The 21208-nt window shown below is 35.6% G+C and overlaps 1 protein-coding gene across 1 annotated transcript; it reads left to right on the top strand.

The window, feature by feature from the left end:
- The first annotated feature begins 6436 nt into the window (after positions 1 to 6436).
- LOC102802545 (xaa-Pro aminopeptidase 1-like) lies at positions 6437 to 20123 on the top strand. The gene is made up of 21 exons (XM_078009784.2): positions 6437 to 6479; positions 11101 to 11249; positions 11713 to 11823; positions 12072 to 12120; positions 12219 to 12323; positions 12685 to 12792; positions 14336 to 14485; positions 14922 to 15017; positions 15144 to 15225; positions 15322 to 15547; positions 16012 to 16098; positions 16252 to 16367; positions 16481 to 16558; positions 16669 to 16740; positions 16871 to 16934; positions 17559 to 17628; positions 18872 to 18976; positions 19111 to 19173; positions 19466 to 19542; positions 19635 to 19733; positions 19893 to 20123. The coding sequence occupies exons 1-21, from the start codon at positions 6437 to 6439 to the stop codon at positions 20121 to 20123; spliced, it is 2181 nt and encodes a 726-aa protein (XP_077865910.2).
- Positions 20124 to 21208: the final 1085 nt, after the last annotated feature.

Raw genomic sequence — 21208 nt, 5'->3', positions numbered from 1 at the left:
TTCCAAAAGTAAAGTTAAATCGGTCGAGGTTAGTACTTGCATGGGAGACTATCGGAGAAAAGCAGCCGGTGAGTTTTTGTTTTTGTTTTTGCAGTCTGCATCTCTTTGGTCTAAGCTGTTGAAACAGCGTGCAAAGTTGTCCAAACCGATTGCAAAGTTGGTAGATTTGCGTGTTTATTTGATCTAAGTTGCTGTTTTATCTAACCCTGCTGTTATAAAGTATGAAAAATGAATAAAATCCATTTGAAGCCTCCCATGTTAGCAGACTGTCATATGAGCCGGCTGTATAATGGACAAACACACCCTGAGAATGTGAAAAGCTCGTGAAAATTCGGTGGATTAGCGTGTATATTCTCCCCTAAGTCATTTCGTATAGAACCCCGCAGTTAAATTTAGAACAAAAATATGTAAAAGTCTAAAAATACTATTTATGTTAGTACATTGTACCACTATCCAGGCGCAAAGTGATTAACAAAGTGCATACAAAGTTGTGAAAATCTCGTGCAAAGTTGACAGATTAACATGGAAATGTTACCTATGTTGTTACATTATCGAGACCAGTAGTTAAAAGTTTGTGAAAGTGAATAAATATATCATAAAAGACCGATGGAATATCGTAGTGGCCCTCGAAGGATGTAGAATTTTGAAATATTTCCAAACATGAAATGGTCGCCAATTACAATAAATTTCAAATGACTCTGATAGATGAGTGGTCAGGTGGTACACCAGTTCCAAAAGTAAAGTTAAATCGGTCTATGTTAGTACTTGCATGGGAGACTATCGGAGAAAAGCAGCCGGTGAGTTTTTGTTTTTGTTTTTGCAGTCTGCATCTCTTTGGTCTAAGCTGTTGAAACAGCGTGCAAAGTTGTCCAAACCGATTGCAAAGTTGGTAGATTTGCGTGTTTATTTGATCTAAGTTGCTGTTTTATCTAACCCTGCTGTTATAAAGTATGAAAAATGAATAAAATCCATTTGAAGCCTCCCATGTTAGCAGACTGTCATATGAGCCGGCTGTATAATGGACAAACACACCCTGAGAATGTGAAAAGCTCTTGAAAATTCGGTGGATTAGCGTGTATATTCTCCCCTAAGTCATTTCGTATAGAACCCCTCAGTTAAATTTAGAACAAAAATATGTAAAAGTCTAAAAATACTATTTATGTTAGTACATTGTACCACTATCCAGGCGCAAAGTGATTAACAAAGTGCATACAAAGTTGTGAAAATCTCGTGCAAAGTTGACAGATTTACATGGAAATGTTACCTATGTTGTTACATTATCGAGACCAGTAGTTAAAAGTTAGCGAAAGTGAATAAATATATCATAAAAGGCCGTTTGAAAATCGTAGTGGCCCTCGAAGGATGTAGAATTTTGAAACATTTCCAAACATTAAATGGCCTCCAATTATAATACAATTCAAATAAATCTGATAGATGAGTGGTTAGGTGATCGACCAGTTCAAAAAGTAAAGTTAAATCGGTCGAGGTAAGTACTTGGGGAGACTACCGGAGAAAACCACCCGGGTGAGTTTTTTTTTTTTTTTTTTGCAGTCTGCACCTCTTTGGTCTAAGCTGTTGAAACAACGTGCAAAGTTGTCCAAACCGATTGCAAAGTTGGTAGATTTGTGTGTTTATTTCATCTAAGTTGTTGTTATATCTAACCCTGCAGTTATAAAGTATGAAAAATGAATAAAATCCATTTGAAGCCTCCCATGTTAGCAGACTGTTATATGAGCCGGCCGTAAAATAAACAAACACACCCTAAAAGTGTGAAGAGCGATTGCAAATTTGGTGGATTTGTGTGCATATTCCCCCTAAGTCATTTCATAGAGTACTCCGCAGTTAAATTTAGAACAACAATATGTAAACGTCTAAAAAAAGCTATTTATGTTAGTATAATGTACCACTACCCAAGTGCAAAGTGATTAACAAAGTGCATACAAAGTTGTGAAAATCTTGTGCAATGTTGTCAGACATACATGCAAATGTTACCTATGTTGTTACATTATTGAGACAAGTAGTTAAAAGTTCGCGAAAGTGAATAAATATATCATAAAAGGCCGTTTGAATATCGTAGTGGCCCTCGAAGTATGTAAAATTTTGAAACATTTCCTGACATTAAATGGCCTCCAATTACAATAAAATTAAAATAATTCTGACAGATGAGTGGTCAGGTGATTGACCATTTCCAAAAGTAAAGTTCAATCGGTCGAGGTTAGTACTTGCATGGGAGACTATCTGAGAAAACCAGTCGTTGATTTTTGTTTTGTTTTTTGCAGTCTGCACCCCTTTGGCCTAAGCTGTCGAAAAAGCGTGCAAAGTTGTCCAAACCGAATGCAAAGCTGGTAGATTTGTGAGTTTATTTGATCTAAGTTGTTGTTATATCTAACCCTGCAGTTATAAAGTATGAAAAATGAATAAAATCCATTTGAAGCCTCCCATGTTAGCAGACTGTCATATGAGCCGGCCGTAAAATAAACAAACACACCCTAAAAATGTGAAGAGCGATTGAAAATTTGGTGGATTTGTGTGTATATTCCCCCTAAGTCATTTCATAGAGAACTCCACAGTTAAATTTAGAACAAAAATATGTAAACGTCTAAAAAAAGGCTATTTATGTTAGTACAATGTACCACTACCCAAGTGCAAAGTGATTAACAAAGTGCATACAAAGTTGTGAAAATCTCGTGCAAAGTTGTCAGACTTACATGCAAATGTTACCTATGTTGTTACATTATTGAGACAAGTAGTTAAAAGTTCGCGAAAGTGAATAAATATATCATAAAAGGCCGTTTGAATATCGTAGTGGCCCTCGAAGGATGTAAAATTTTGAAACATTTCCTGACATTAAATGGCCTCCAATTACAATAAAATTCAAATAACTTAGATAGATGAGTGGTCAGGTGATCGACCAGTTCAAAAAGTAAAGTTCAATCGGTCGAGGTTAGTGCTTGCATGGGAGACTACCTGAAAAAAACCAGTCGGTGATTTTTGTTTTGTTTTTTGCACTCTGCACCTCTTTGGCCTAAGCTGTTGAAATAGCGTGCAAAGTTGTCCAAACCGAATGCAAAGCTGGTAGATTTGCGAGTTTATTTGATCTAAGTTGTTGTTATATCTAACCCTCCAGTTATAAAGTATGAAAAATGAATAAAATCCATTTGAAGCCTCCCATGTTAGCAGACCGTCATATGAGCCGGCCGTAAAATAAACACAAACACCCTATTAATGGGACAAGCAATTGAAAATTTGGTGGATTTACGTGTATATTCCCCCTAAGTCATTTCATAGAGAACCCCGCAGTTAAATTTAGATCAAAAATATGTAAACGTCTAAAAAAGCTAGTTATGTTAGTACATTGTACCACTACACATGTGCAAAGTGATTAACAAAGTGCATACAAAGTTGTGAAAATCTCCTGCAAAGTTGTCAGATTTACATGGAAATGTTACCTATGTTGTTACATTATCGAGACAAGCAGTTAAAAGTTCGCGAAAGTGAATAAATATATCATAAAAGGCCGTTTGAATATCGTAGTGGCCTTCAAAGGATGTAGAATTTTGAAACATTTCCAAACATTAAATGGCCTCCAGATACAATAAAATTCAATTAACTCTGATAGATGAGTGGTCAGGTGATCGAGCAGTTCAAAAAGTAAAGTTAAATCGGTCGAGGTTAGTACTTGCATGGGAGACTACCGGAGAAAAACACCCAGTACGTTGTTTTGTTTTTTGTTTTTTTTGCAGTCTGCACCTCTTTGGCCTAAGCTGTTGAAACAGCGTGCAAAGTTGTCCAAACCGAATGCAAAGCTGGTAGATTTGCGTGTTTATTTGATCTAAGTTGTTGTTATATCTAACCCTCCAGTTATGAAGTATGAAAAATGAATAAAATCCATTTGAAGCCTCCCATGTTAGCAGACTGTCATATGAGCCGGCCGTAAAATAAACAAAAACACCCTATAAATGTGAAAAGCGATTGAAAATCTGGTGGATTTGCTTGTATATTCCCCCTAAGTCATTTCATAGAGAACCCCGCAGTTAAATTTAGAACAAAAATATATAAACGTCTAAAAAAGCTATTTATGTTAGTACATTGTACCACTACACATGTGCAAAGTGATTAACAAAGTGCATACAAAGTTGTGAAAATCTCGTGCAAAGTTGTCAGATTTACATGGAATTGTTACTTATGTTGTTACTTTATCGAGACAAGTAGTTAAAAGTTCGCGAAAGTGAATAAATATATCATAAAAGGCCGTTTGAATATCGTATTGGCCCCCGAAGAATAATTTTGAAACTTTTCCAAACAGTAAATGGCCGCCAATTTCGATAATTTTCAAATGACTCTGATAGATGAATGGTAAGGTGATCGACCGATCACAAAAGTGCATTCAGTTAGTCCTGGTTAGTACTTTCATATGAGACAACCTGAGAAAACCAGCGGGTTAGTTTTTGGGGGTTTTGCCGAACTCATTGAAAAGACAGTACAGTAACGTTTGTGCATTATTTCGTACTCTGGTGCCGAACATTTATTATAGAATGTGGTGGTAATCATTAAAAAATTTCAAGTTCATAGAAATTTTAAAATATGCTCGTATTTTCAATGAAAAAAATAGTTTTTAAGCTGTTAAACAAGCGTGAAAAGTTGTCGAAAGTGAATGCAAAATTTGGTAGATTTACGTGTTTATCACAAAAGTAAAGTTCAATCCGTCGTGGTTAGTACGTGCATGGTAGATAACCAGAGAAAACCAGCAGGTTAGTTTTTGGGTTTTTTAGCAGTCTGCACCTATTTGGTCTAAGCTGTTAAAACAGCGTGCAAAGTTGTCCAAGACGATTGCAAAGATGGTAGATTTGCGTGTTTATTTGACCTAAGTTGTTGTTATATCGTACCATGCAGGTATAAAGTATGAAAAATAAATAAAATTCTATTACGGATAGACCAGTATTCGGACCCATGGGCCTGGACGTCCACGTATTGTCTTCAGCAACCAACCACACGAATAAATCGACAGGCTTCTGACAGTGTCGGTAAATGTATAGGGCCGAATAAATAAAACTTTCGGGCTGGACACGTTCTTTTCTACGTACCATATTGACGTTATAGAAATCCACAAACGAAAATAGCCAGCACTTGAGACGCCGCCTCCACAGGCGTTAATGGGTTAATGCACGAGATTTTTTTAACATACACACGAAATAAATCATTCAAAGATAGCGCCCTCCACAGGCGTAAAAAGGTTAATGCACGCGTTTTTTGCACACACACGAAAAAAATCATTCAAAAATAGCGCCTTCTACAGACGTAAATAGGTTAATGCTCGCGTTTATTTTGTTTTTACACACACGAAATTTTCATTCGACCTCACACACGTATTTTTTTAAAAACATACACGTCGTTTTAAACACACATTATTTTAAAATACACATGTCATTTTAAACACACGTCATTTTAATACACACATCATTTAAAACACACACATAATTTATAAAACACATACGTCTTTTTTAAACACACACGCTATTTTAATGCATATACACACACACATACACACACACACACATCAATCATTTTTAAACATACACGTCCGGTTTAAAACACATACCATTAAAACGCACAGTCACGCCGTTTTTAAAATGCACACCTCGTTTTAAAACACACACGCCACGGTCTCCAATACATACGTAATTTTGAATTATTAATACGTTTTATTCTAGTATACACAAAATAATAAATTTACATTCCGCGGCTCGCACATGTAACACATTCAAATGTCCCCCACAATCCGGCGAAGATTAAAACAAATGCCCGGGGAGAGAGTGTCTCGAGTTCTGGATGGCATTTCGTGATTGAAAAATTGTACGAAAACAATAGTTATATGTCACATTCAAAAGTACATACTGAACTTGAGGCAAATCTTTACAAAATTGGAAAGAAAAATATTTTGCTAAACAATCCAGCTGGTTATTCGTTACATTGCGCCTGTTGTTTAAATACAATATAACAAGACGACCAAGACTATGCCGCACAATGCCTGGGCTCCCACATCACCCGATAACACGGTAGAATTTGCATGGAGTCTGGCCTCTCATAAACCCAATGACGGAACCAGGCAATAATTTAGGGCAAAATATGTGTGTGTTTTCTATGATGTTGAGTCAATGAATATTCAATAACTGACATTCGCTCTATAAACCGTCATTATATTACAACAAATAATGATGTCATTATGGGCACCATAAAACAATCCAGCAATCTTATGTACCGCCATAAATTATTGTTTCAACTGTATGACACATGCGCAGTCTGGCTGCGCCAATCACGGTGGACAAAACGAAGACTGCGTACCTACTACCAGGGTCACCAACGGAGAAATAAAACGCTTAAACTAACCTCAGAGAAATACTTATTTGAGAAGTGGGACAACACTATTTTCATCGCCATGGCTACGAGATTGTCAACATATGTGCTTGTCTTATATTGTGGTGAGTAAAAACTTTCTTGAGATCAAAAGTCAAATAACTGAGGCGGCAGCACAACATTTTGCATGCGGGCGAGATCTGCTCAACAACCTCGGGCCAAAGGCGCGACCTTACTAGGGGGTCCGGGCAGGCTCTCCCTTAACAATTTTGAAATCTAGACCCTCTGAAACGCTATTTCCTGCATTTTGAGAGTCAATTTTTGATGTCACAAATGGTTTCAGCTTGATTTTGTAGGGGCGACGCCCCCAACATTTTTTTTTTCGAGGGGACAACCTGTAATGCCGCCACTGAATAAAAACTTCTCGGCAACACTTTTGCTCATATTAGGTTCTCTGTGACAATTAACAATCTTAACAATTTTTAACTTTAACAAAAACAATACAATAAACTCCATACTGAATTAGATTCCTTAAAAACAACTAGACAGGTCTAAGCTGACTTCTTCGTTCAATAGTACAGTCCTTGATTCTATGACACCTTGTCAATGAGGCAATGGTCACATATATGAATCTTTGACTTGAAGTATAAAGTAGTGAGATGATCACTGGCATATATCGAAATATGATTTTCATGTCAGTTAGGTACCTGGCATACCCGCCCAAACTATAAGTCATGTGATGTCATTATATTGTGATTATATTGTCTAATAGCGTGAAATACAACTTGTCTCAGTGTCAGTAAATACTACATGATTCTAGCGTAATTGAAACCATTACATACGCGTCAGTTAGTTTACCTATAGCTCATTAGTATCGTTACTGGTGCACATTGTGAGAATATAATCTGTGTCAGAGTTACACCTGTACCAGGATAATCACAAATCTATGGTATATGTGACACTTTTTACAAACATCACCCGTATTATTATAATTGCTAAAATCGCGTTTCTTTCGTGTGGCTGATTTTGTCTTCGTAAAAATAAAGCAATCATTTCATATAGTGTTTTTGGACACTGTTCATGAAATATATATGCAGTGTAGTGGCATGTTGCACGTATATTTACAGTCGACCTCTTTTAAATTAGGTTGTTTAAATCAGGTTAACCTTATATCCCTTGTAAATGTTAGGTATTTATAGTGATCTACGTGCACACACTTAGCGTAAGTGTTAGTGTCAGTGTTTGGGCAATTTGTTCACTATCACTGGTATCCAAAGTTCAATTAATGATGCACGATTTCCTGTACAATCTTTTATCAAACTGACTTTTAGGCTTATTAATTTGGAGAATAGGAAAACAATCATATTTGTAATTGTGACCTATTTTTTTATAAAAACATAATATTAACCATGTCACGATGCAATGAAAACGACTCCTTCGTGCTTCACAAAGTGAATAATTCCCTCTTTAATTTGTGAAAATAGTTAACACTCAAGTTGAGTTGAAGTATATATACAAGGCAAAAGTTGATACAAGTTGCTTTCTGATTGGTCTGATTGTTAGGTGATAGTGTTGGGTAGCCAATCAGGCACAATTTCAAAGTGTGATTGGACACAGGCCATACTTAATTATAATTTTAACTATACCATACACTGCACGTTGTTTCAGACAGGGACATTGTGAGCGTTGAATGGTTATTTGGTCATGTTGGTCCGAAGAGCATCGGAAATTATCGCGTTGCTCCGTGCCGTGGAGCATCGGCTTAATCGTGTTGGATCGAGAAGCGTCGAAATTTATCGTACAGGTTCGAATTAACTGCGTTAACCTGAGGAGCATCAGAATTGGTCGCATTTTTTCGAGTAGCATCGAAATCAATCATGTTTTGTATATAATAGGTTTTATAAGTTTGAATACGTTTTAGTGTGTAGCTAATCAACACAAACGGCTTCAAGGTATGTAGATGAATAACTTTGCTGAGTAATAAATAAATAAATAAATACCAACATTTATTGCAGTTGGAGACTCTTTAAACGAACCATACCTGGACACTGTGTTTGAAGTAGACCCACACAATCCTGTGTTGTCACCTCAGTATGTACAATAATGTATGCCATGAATCAGTGTTTTACTACAATCAATATAGTATGCATTATATCAAATTAGCACAGCAGTCATCGAATACTTTGAATTACTATACATGTGACACCGAAACGCCATAAGTTACAGCGTGTCGTAATTTTGATGTATTTTACGGGGTATTTTCATCCTACCATATTAGAAAATGCGAATTCCAAATAAGGAATGATTACGTAGGGAGGTGCCCCTGAGTGCTCAAAAGTGTGACCACTTATATACCTGGATAGTGGCAAACTCTATACCCATATTTATACCAAAGTACCATTTCTTTCATCACTGTTTATTCCAAATAAAACAGTTACCGTATTTGCTCTATTAAAAGATCATCTCCAATAGAAGCACATTAAGCCAATTCACTAAGGAATGTGCGCCCTCTTCTATTCCGTGTTAAATCTTCGTTTAAATGTTGATTGCTTTGTTTAATTTCCGGGTTGATGTATATATGGATCTGAGGTCGGGATCTGAGGTGGAGATATTCGCCCTTAGCCATAAGTATACCAAATCGGAAAAATATTACCCATATTTATACCTATTTTGACCAGAAATAAGACCGATACTTATATCTAAAATCCAAAAAACGAGACTCATTTCAGGGACACGTCCCCATTAGACAAGTCCTTTGTATCCCCCAGGAGGGGGGTTGACCGGGCTCCACACAAAGATGTTCGCTGATTATTTTCGAATTTGATTTCGGAATTTCCATGATGTATCATTGGGAGAAAAAGATGTATATTAATAAGGTTATTACGAGGATACCTCAAAGTATGCACTCAGACAGTACGCCGCGCATCGACCGACCCGCACTGCCGCTGTACTCTCTTTGCGCGTACTTTGATATATCCTCGCAATAACTTCACACAATATATCACACAAAGTCTATGTATATATTGATTGATTCATATGTGTATAATTAATTAATGTGTGAAGGTAGAAACTAGACTGGCAAAGTCGGGATTTCTATTTCGTTTTACAAAAAAATATAATTAATTGTCAATTTAGCCTTGTTGACGTGATCGCGAAAACTAGCGTGACTGCGGAAGAAATCCCGACTGGACGCATCTGCAGGCAACCCCCTGCGTTGGAGTGAAAACCGGAGTCACTCAGGTTATTATGCTAATTAAAAGATGTTGACTGGCATTAACAACGAATCAAAGTGCAGCTGTATACGTCTATGTTAATGTACGTGACCTTTCACTTCTGAGGTCCCTGCGATTTTGAAAGACTACTTATACAGATTGGAGATTGAAATCGACTTGTTTTCTGTTAACATGGATGGATGAAAGTATCGCCTTTGCACATAGAAAGATAAAGTATCCATCTCTGCGATCAAATCGAATCAACCTTTAAAAGGTCACGTTTACTTTCACACACCCACTCACAAATAATCAATGACATCATGAATAATTAATATCAGTCAAATGCCCGGAGATGCGTCCAGTCGGGATTTTTTAGCGGTCAGGTTCAGATAGTTTTCGCGATCACGCTAAAAGGACTAAAACAACAATTAATTATTTCTTTTTGTAAAACAAAAAAGAAGTCCCGACTTTGCCAGTCTAGGTAGAAACCTACTTATGATTTTTGAGAAAGTTTGTCATAAATCGCATGACAGTGTGCACTGTATTAGTATGTACAATCATGGAGATATTGTCCAATGGCACCATGGAATAGCATTCTATTGTGTCTTACAGAATTGCTATTTTAGATCAATTAAATAGAACACAGTTTTAAAGAAACAATGTTTTGACACATTGATAATACTGATAACATGGCCACTGTCCACTCTAATCATTATAATACTGATAACATGGCCACTATCCACTCTAATCATTATAATACTGATAACATGGTCACTATCCACTCTAATCATTATAATACTGATAACATGTCCACTATCCACTATAATCATTATAATACTGATAACATGGCCACTATCCACTCTAATCATTATAATGCTGATAACATAGCCACTGTCCACTCTAATCATTATAATACTGATAACATGGCCACTATCCACTCTAATCATTATAATACGTATAACATAGCCACTATCCACTCTAATCATTATAATACTGATAACATTGCCACTATCCACTCTAATCATTATAATACTGATAACATGGCCACTATCCACTCTAATCATTATAATACTGATAACATGGCCACTATCCACTCTAATCATTATAATACTGATAACATGGCCACTATCCACTCTAATCATTATAATACTGATAACATGGCCACTGTCCACTCTAATCATTATAATACTGATAACATGGCCACTATCCACTCTAATCATTATAATACTGATAACATGGCCACTATCCACTCTAATCATTATAATACTGATAACATGGCCACTATCCACTCTAATCATTATCATTTATGAATCCATTGTTTTCTCGAAAAATTAGGCTGGTAACCCCAAATTTGTTTCAAGTCAATCTCTTTATATTGATTTACAATTTATTGCAAAATAGCTATATTCCGGTTATTTTTATTTGTGAGTAGGTTTCTATGTCGTAATTTTCCATTCGACAATGCTTTAAATGTTTAGTTTTATTGTTGAAGTATAGCGTAAGACCTAACTTCTGATTTGTATATCTCACATAGTATTTACAAGTGCAAAAGCAGTACCGGACGCCGTTCTGGGAGAACACTTTCATTCTAAAGGCAAAATCTTTAAAAGGTCCGTTCAAGAGACAAGAGTTCAAGACGATATTCCCGATACACAGAGAGATTGCACTGATAAAGATAACCCGGTTAGTTTGTATGTGAACATGTGTCGTGAAAAGCGTAGGGCGTCAACACATGTATATATATATATATTTTTTATATGTGGCGCTCCATATCGAGGAAGCGCTGCTATAACAAAGATGGACGAGTGTAACCGTTCGCAGCTTCCCTAACTGTGAAGCATTTTTATATAGATTGAAGCATTCTGAAGCTAACCAAACAAACTCGTATTTATGAATGGCGTTTGTTTCACCGTATACATAACGCTACTTCACTGAAGTGTTTCGTCGTTAGAAGGCGCTGCTCATAGGGAATGGTGTATTGCATGTGTTTATAAAAGAATAAATATAGTAACTTATTATTTCATAAGACACTGGACACACACAAATACAAATGTGAATTCGGTTGCCAGTGTGCGATGTATTCACTTATGCCACTATAGGGGCATATTAAACATTCACATGCATTTCATTGTGCGTCAATTTTCAGAAATATCCGCCAACTGTGACAGAAACAACAGAAAGGTTATCAGATTTGAGGGATGTAATGGCAGAATACAATGTGTCAGCATATATTATTCCAACAGAAGACTGGCATAATGTAAGTATATCTATCTATTATGCAATGAATTCAAAAAAGTCATAGTTATAATATATAATCTTGAAATTTCGACAAATTTAGAAGATATCAGTATATGGCCATAGATTATTTAAAGGGCGGTGGTCATCGCACCGCGTCGTGTTCGATTCGGAACTCAGAGCGACGTATACAACACGGCCATCGCCCTTTAACAGTGACACGTGTTTGACTCATGGTACATGCATTTTGTTATCCTCGTAATACTACAGGAATGCTACAGGAGACGACAGTGGATAACTGGCTTTTCTGGATCTTCAGGTAAACAAAATAGTTAAACCCGTTACCCTATCAATTCGTTGTTTTGAAATATGCTGAGGAAATGTATTTAGTTATTTAACATATTTCTCATTTTACAGGCCTTGCTATTGTTACACATAACCAATCTGCATTGTGGACCGATGGTAGATACTATCTACAAGCTGAACAACAACTTGATTGTAATTGGATACTTATGAGGTCGAGTAAGTCGAATATGAAACCTACAAATATAACACTAACTAACTATTCAATACTTTACAGTGTAAACATTGTGTTAGTTGTATTGTTAATGTTTTCATTGATTTCAGTCAGTGTAAACCACGGTTATATTTAATAGATGAAAAGGTGTTGTGTTACACATTGAAATAACAACGTTGTTTTAGTTGCGTACACTTATACCAGTCATATACAACGCTGCGCAGGTTTATTATTCGATGTCCTAACGCATGTGCATAACCATTATACAGTTTCGTATTCCATATGTAAACAGTAAAATTGTACATGTTTCATTACTGTGCATCATTTCTGTGTAGTTCAGTTTTCTAAAATATGGTATTTTTACAGGCGACGATGGTACGCCCAGCGCTTGGGACTGGTTAGAAGATGTGCTTCCATACGGAACAAGCAATGAACCCATTATTGTAGCATTTGATCCGACGCTTTTATCTATAAGTAAGTTGAAGGTTAGGTTAAAATTAGCATCATTGTGACAGAGGAAATATCCTACATGCATATAAGGCAATGACCATTTATTTTTCCTGAGCGGGGGTTGGGCAAAACAGATGGGCAGCATATTGTCCAAAGCCACAAGGGGGGGGGGGCAGTGACTTTTTATCAAGGCTGGGGCAAATATTTTTCTCTTAAAGATTGAGACACAATTTTTCTTACGTTATGCCTTTTTTACCAATTATCAACTAATAACCAACACTTAGTCCAGTATTGTCGAACCAGTCAGATTACGCAACAAATTTAATAAAATGGCTCACCCTGGAAAAGAGATGGTGGCCATGTAGCAAAAGACCAATAAAATCCATTTGTTGATAGATTTGTTGGCCTTGGGTACATAACCTTGTTCAGTGAAGAGACTGTTCTAATTTATAACATGGACTTTCTTCAGGCAAGTGAGAACTGTTAATATAAATTTCAAAATATTATATGTCAATTTGTGTATTTTACTTGACAAAAATGAAATCAGCCGAAAAATTAGTGCATAGTGGATTGCTTGTAGTAGTGTTTATATATCAAAATGCTTTCCCGACCCCCTGGGTATAATAAATGGCCATTCCCTAAGTATTGATGCATGTACATGTACATGATTTAGGTCTATATAAGGACTTACCGTTTTTGACATTGTAAAATTCTTTCGTTTTGGGAGAGAAAAAGATAATTCAAAAATTTATATTAAGAATAATTCATAACAAAATATATTCTCTGTTCGCCCATAAATAATTTTCATAGTTACTGATTACAGAAGAACATTGAAGAAAAAATTTAATCTGCTATATTCTCTATATTTTTGTTTTTATTTGTCTTAAATCATGACTGAAAGAAGCTGAATGAAATTACAAACTATGTAGTGTGTTCAACAATTTATGTATAAACAATAACTTTAATAAATATTATGACTTGGTAAAAATACTGTATTTTTCTGCATAGAAACGAAAGACATTTACAATGTCGAAAATGGAGTCTTATCGCAGTGTTAATATATTGCTGCGGTACCAGGACAATCCCCCCCCCCATTCATGTTTGCCGACGACACCTCGTTATCAACTTATTAATTCATCAACTTATTATAAATTCACGAAAACAAGTGTTTGCCGACGGCACCTCGTTATCAACTTATCAATTCATCAACTTATTATAAATTCACGTAAACAAGTGTTTGCCAACGACCGGTAATAGTCAAAATCACCGAAAAAAAATAAAAAATAATAATTATGTGGGGGGGGGGATTTTTCCGGGGGCGTTTGTCCGGGGCGATTGTCTGGGGAGCGATTGTCCAAGATCCATTGCTGCAATCATATTTAAAACAAAATGTAATGATATCAAACATATGTTGCGTTGTTATCCGTATACATAGTACGCAATGTATGCAATGTGTAGTGTGCAGAAATTGTATAGCGTATGATACCAGACCATGTAATATATGTAACCGTGCATAATCTTGAAACGTGACGTCATATTATCGGTATTCTATTATTTTCACTTTGAGGTACATATAATAATTATGCAGATGCGTTCAAGGAGAGCAAGGATAAATCGATCATAATGCAATCAATTCAAAATAACCTGATAGACGAGGTTTGGGAAGAACCAGAGTGTAGTAATAATCCACTACTTATTATGGAAAAGAAATGGGCAGGTAAGCATAGTCACTAATACACAGCGGAAATCGATTGTGATGTACTAAAACAATAATCCGGAGCTCATCAATGGCACATTCTTATGTATCAATAAGAATATGTCGTCAAAAAGGTAAGCACTTGTTCATCAACAATTAGCGACGACTAGTGTGACTTCTTACAAATGGAGGAATCAACATCTATCTTGTTTACAAAAATCATCGGCTACATTGTGTTTCAATATGTGTTATGTCTAAATTAAAAATATAGCATTTATTAGAAAGGTACTCTTTTCATGTTATAAACAGTCCACGTGTGTTAGGAACAGTGAATGAGTTCAAGTTGTTCCAACTGATTTTCGCTATAAGAACATGTTATTGTGTTATTTATCAGATGATGAGATTGTGACAACATTGACGTTTACCTAATGCTGTAACATATATTGTTATAATTCAGGCGTTGACTGGTGGGATAAAGTGGAAGACATCCAGGGACTAATGAAAGCAGCAGACGTAGAAATGATGGTGTTACATGCCTTGGATGACACTGCATGTAAGTCATAGACAAGTCAACATATCTCGAGGTAACCTGCGTTAGCAATTTGTAATTGTACCGGCTGTATCATATCAAATTGCACGTATTAGTAGATAATGGATCACCATTTTTTTCTCCGTTCAGGGTTGTTCAACTTACGAGGGTCTGATGTTCACAATACAGCCGTTTTCTTTTCCTATACAATCATTGAGTTGGATAAAACAACGTAAGTATAACATTTGTCAATTCAGATGTTGTATTTGATTATTCGGAATATTTATTGTTATCGTGTGATTTCTGATGAAGGAATTTACTTTTGTAGGTTGTATATTAAAAATACAACTGAGCTTGTAACAGATGAAATTGGAAAGCATCTTCTCACAGACATGAAGTTTTGTCAAAATACTCCTCAAATACACAAATGTTTGCATATCAATGAATACGATGATTTTCAAAATGAACTGAGAGATGCAACGAAATCAGATATCATCAATAAAGTGTGGATCAGCACTTCTGCTAGCTATGCTGTTTATGGAAATGTTCCCGAGGTTAGTCACATTTGTTATGTATTGACCTCCTAGTTTTCTTGCGTTATTTCTGGAATTGTTGGTTAAGACACTTCCTTCCTCCCTTACGATTCATACGTCATTTTCATTGTATGTATAAATACTGCGCATACGTTTTTAAATGTTCATTTCTTGTCCATATACTCAATGTTTTCTAGCTCTTTGCCACCAACGTAAGCATTTGTATTTGTTTTATTTTATACCATTCTAAAGACGTCTTTTCTTCCCAGTTATGTTGCATACAAGAACAGAAATTTCGCTAATTTAAAAAGCAAATTATGTACTTCATAAACATTTCGCTTTTAGTCTGATTTTGAATACTTGAAGTTGCGACAGAAACCAGAATAATGGCTGTGACTCGCTCATTTTTAATTTTGACACGACCAATTGTTTGCCCATGATTCGTAACTTATCAAATTTAGTTTTATTCAAATTGTTTATTTCAGAATAAGCAGTACTCTGCAGCGATTCCCATACAAGAAATGAAAGCTGTAAAGAATGACAAGGAAGTTGATGGAATGATAAACGGATATGTAAGTAAACTATTTGTATTTGTATTATTGGAATTGTGATTTTGATCAAAAGCACAATGGCGATACAGAGAAAAAAATGTAATATTAATGTAATCGTTTATTGAACATAAACACGTCGTTAATGCATTTTATTCGCTTTTATTGCGTATTCAGAATCAGGATTCTGTTGCCGTGATAGAGTTTCTACATTGGATAGAGGGCGCAGTGACGAATGAAGAAATTGAAGTGACTGAAATCTCTGCAGGAAATAAGGTTGAGGAATTTAGGAGGTATGGCATACAATGACGTCACCCGATGACGTATTGGGTCAATGATTTGGTCCGTGAATTTCAATCTCGTGACATCAGAATGGTGCCTATATAACCATATTTACTTTTTGTAGGAAACAAGAGGACTTTGTGTCACCAAGTTTTGATCCAATTTCTGGATTCGGGCCAAATGGAGCAGTTATACACTACTCGTAAGTGCACTCCTTATTCTGTTTACGCCCTCTTGTGTTGCTACGCTGTCTGTCTCTCGTTTTTTCATGTGTTAATCATTTTTTCAAATTATTTACTACGTTATGCGCAGGTCTACAGATGAAACAAACGTAAAAATTACAACTGATGATATGTATCTACTGGATTCTGGTGGACAATACAAGTAAGTATTCAATACATAAGTATGTGTATAAAGAATTATTTAACATCATTAAAACACATGGTTTCTTATTTTGAAGTATTTTTCTTCATCGTTTGGTTAAATGATTTTTAATTTATTTTATTATTTGAAGGTGTGGTGCAACGACCGATATTACTCGTACAATGCACTTCGGAGTACCTAAGGATTCGCACAAGGTGAGTAGATTGCGTTAATTTATTTACTGCCAAATTTATGAAAAGGTGCCGTCACCTATCATAGTAATGTAATTTGGGTTGATTCAAAGGAGGCAAACAAAAACTTGAACAACGACCTGGATAATTTGTTTGTAATCGAATGTATTTCTAGGAACGGTTCATGAAAACACATGAATCCAGAATGTAACTGCTTAAAAATATACGATTTTTAAATGAGCAAACGTTGTTTTCACTTGAGTCTACTAACCTAATTCTGAAAAACAACCCTCCCCCAGTAAATAGATATTGTTGAGGACAACAGAAAACTACTTCCCTGCTATATGTTCGCGAGCAACAAATTTGTAATATATGATAGAGCCATACGCCGAGGACTTTTACCAAACCTTGTCCTAAAATATTCAGTTAATGCACGGTAACGCATTCAAAAATTAAACTGAAGAAGAGTCATTGCCCGAAACGTTTGGCTATATTGAATAATTACTTAGGACTACAATTACGTACTGAGATCTTCTATATATATTAGTAATTGATGAGTAGATGCGTTTGGTAGGTCGGCATATATGTTGTGCATGTAAGTTACGTTAGTGTGGCAACATTAATGTGATTCAAACTCTTTACTTTCAGGAAGCTTATACACGTGTACTAATGGGTGCCATTGATCTTGCCCTTGCAATATTTCCAGAAGGAACGTCTGGTAGGTTGTCTAATCGTTTCGTAGATTATCATATCGTCTGGTAGGTTATCATAACGCCTGGTAGGTTATCATAATGTCTGGCAGGTTATCATGTCGTCTAGTAGATTGTCTCATCGTCTGGTAGGTTATCATTTCGTCTGGCACGTTGTCATAACATCTAGCGGGTTATCATAACATCTGGTAGGTTATCATAACGTCTAGTGGTTATCATAACGTCTAGTGGGTTATCATAACATGTGGTAGGTTATCATAACATCTAGTGGTTATCATAACGTGTGGTGGGTTATCATAACGTCTGGTGAGTTATCATAACATCTATAGGGTTATCGTAACGTGTGGTATGTTATCATAACGTCTGGTAGGTTATCATAACGTCTAGTGGGTTATCATAACGTCTGGTAGGTTATCATAACGTCTGGCAGGTTATCATAACGTCTAGTGGGTTATCACAACGTCTGGTAGGTTATAACGTCTGGTAGGTTATCATATCGTCTGGTAGGTTATCATAACGTCTGGTAGGTTATCATAACGTCTAGTGGGTTATCACAACGTCTAGTTGGTTATCATATCGTGTGGTAGGTTATCCTAACGTCTGGTGGGTTATCATAACGTCTGGTAGGTTATCATAACGTCTCGTGGGTTATCATAACGTCTGGTAGGTTATCATAATGTCTGGTGAGTTATCATAGAGTTTGGTTGGTTATCGCATCGCATCGTCTGGTAGGTTATCTTAACGACTGATGTGTTGTCATAACGTATGGTAGGTTATCATACGTTCTGGTAGATTATAATGACGCCTAGTAGGTTGTCATACGTTCTGGTAGGTTGTCATAACGTCTGGTAAGTTATAATAACGTTTAGTTGGTTATCGTAATGGCTGGTGGGTTGTCATAACGGCTGGTAGGTTGTCATACGTTATGGTAGGTTATCATGACGCTTAGTAGGTTGTCATACGTTCTGGTAGGTTATCATAATGTCTGGTAAGTTATAATAACATGTATAGTGTTATCATAACGTCTGGTAGGTTAGCATAAATGACTGGTGGGGTATCATTATGTCTAGTGGGTTATCATAACGGGTGGTAAATTATCACAACGTCTGGTTGGTTATCATACCTTTTAGTACGTTACCATAAACCATGCTAATTCAACAAAAAAAATCATTAAATAGTAAACCAGGATACATGTATAGAACATTACATTGACAAAATAATTGTGTTTGGGTGTTTGTGGTTTGATTACAGGAAGCAGACTTGACGTACATGCCCGACAACATTTGTGGGATAATGGTTGGACGTATCTTCACGGCACTGGTCACGGTATTGGAGCTATGTTGAATGTTCATGAAGGTATTATGAATGTATTTGTTTACATATCTCATGTCATATCTCACAAGACTCTAATATATGTACATCTATCCGTACTCATACATTCAGTAGTCTTTCAATAACTTAACAAGTATATTATTATTAATTTTATCTAGGTCCGTTTTCTATAAACAGTCGCAACACTGAATCACTCCAGCCAAATGTTTTCTTATCAGATGGTTTGTAATTTTTACATCCATACATGCATTAATATGATTATGTATTGAAATGTGCTAACTTCTGCTAGCGAAACAGCTTGAAAAGCATACATGTGATACATAGGATATTGAAATTCGTGACTCATGAACTCGTATAAACTCGTATTATATGACAACCCACTAGATATTATATATTATGGGATATTCCAATTTCGTCACGAACTTAATACATCTGAATGTATAGGAAGATATCAAAATTTTGCACTAGTTTATGAATGAGTCACTCATATTATTTGTTTGTTTGATCTAATAGAACCAGGTTATTACGAAGACAATGACTATGGAGTTAGACTTGAAACAATCATTAGGGTAGTGAAAGCCGATACACCAGTAAGCATCAAAACACTAATGACTTAAATAATTATCTAATATTTTATCGACAAGCTTGTTAATTTGTTACAGTAACATCCATTTTGTTTCAGAACAATTTTGGTGGCCAGGATTATTATACCTTTAGAGCGGTGACACTTGTTCCTTTCGACCCAAAACTAATTAAATACAGTTTGATGTCTCCACGACAGGTATGACGTAATATATATTTGACGTAATGTATATATGACGTAATGGTTATATGACGTAATGAATATATGACGTAATGGATATATGACGTGATGTATATATAATAATGTATATTTATGTAGTACCTAACAAATACATTTACTGTGTATCGTTTGAATTAGATTGACTGGCTGAATAGGTACAACGCCAGAATCCGTACTGAGATTGGTCCACTAGTACAAGCGGAAAACGTTGAAGCCTATGATTGGTTGATCAAAATGACGGTACACGTGACACATCCCGATCTTGATGACCATCCTGATTCACCTGCCAATAAAATGCATCAAAGCATTGCTAGTTATGTGGCAATGTTTGCAGCGTTTGTTATAGCTACGTTGTTCATCACCATTTAGAATAATCTACTAAATATGTAGATAGAATTTGTAGAAATTTGTAGATATTTAATCGACGTGTTTTTTATTGGTTTTTACACTTTTGTATTGCATGCCACTTAGCAATAAACATTATCATGATAATAGATTTATACTACACCACTGACATACATTTTTGATCACAATTTACTTTTTACACTTTTCCGAAACAATATGGATAAATGTTTAATGTCCTATCTCGTATGGGACACATGAAAAAATCAGTTTAAATTACCCAGAAATATTATTGTTTTGATGTTATGATTTTGCATACAATTTGGATAATTAATGACATCATTCAACAAGTGTACCATACTTTGTGGAGTACCGCACATTAGTCTGTTCATTGATGCACTGATTCTATTGTTGTTTGAACACACAATAATGATTGGTTTAACCAGATTGTGGTATGTAAATTATCACCTTTCTGAAAATCACCAGTTGTGATAGCAACGACTGCATCAGTGAATGTATTCTGGTCGTACAAAAATATAAAGTAATTAAAAAGTAGTTTCCTAACAGTCTGATATTAGTACACAGGAAGATACAATACAATTAAGTATTCAGTGGAAACCGAATCAACTTATCACAGAATATGACATTTAATATAGTTCATGAGGGTATTGTCGTGCAATTATCAAAGCAACATACACTATGGTTGTGTGAACTCACTAGATTAATATTTTAAAATTCATTTTCACTGTTAAAAATGTGTTATATATTCATTGGAATGCTGAAAATAACATGGACTTGCGCTTTAAATACAGCTATTGTCCGTATTGTTTTTACGATTTCCGAAAGTATTATTAATCAACATAATTGAATAAAAAAGTTGCGATTTACTAATCTGCCCGGAAACATGAGTAAGTTGCAGTATTAAAGGGCGGTATCAGTCGCATTGCCATGGCAACACGGTATAAATAATGTGTAACTAGTTTGTTAGATTGTTTCCAGTAAAGTTGATGGTAATGCCAAACTTTTCTAAACAATTTTTGCAATGCTCTCATGAACTGTAATTCTACCACTATTCTTATTACAGCAATACAGCGTGATATTAATTGAATAAA

The sequence above is a fragment of the Saccoglossus kowalevskii genome, chromosome 11 (assembly GCF_978046115.1).
Source record: "Saccoglossus kowalevskii chromosome 11, keSacKowa6.1, whole genome shotgun sequence".
NCBI lineage: Eukaryota > Metazoa > Hemichordata > Enteropneusta > Harrimaniidae > Saccoglossus > Saccoglossus kowalevskii.
Note: the sequence above shows the minus strand (reverse complement) of the source record. Positions and strands in the feature narration are given on the sequence as shown.

What these genes read in the sequence shown, in the direction of transcription:
- LOC102802545 (XM_078009784.2), top strand. Translation starts at nt 6,437, where the DNA reads ATGGCTACGAGATTGTCAACATATGTGCTTGTCTTATATTGTG. An exon ending in ATGGAATGATAAACGGATAT is followed by an intron (nt 16,099 to 16,251) that starts GTAAGTAAACTA and finishes TTGCGTATTCAG; the next exon opens with AATCAGGATTCTGTTGCCGT. An exon ending in GGAGCAGTTATACACTACTC is followed by an intron (nt 16,559 to 16,668) that starts GTAAGTGCACTC and finishes CGTTATGCGCAG; the next exon opens with GTCTACAGATGAAACAAACG.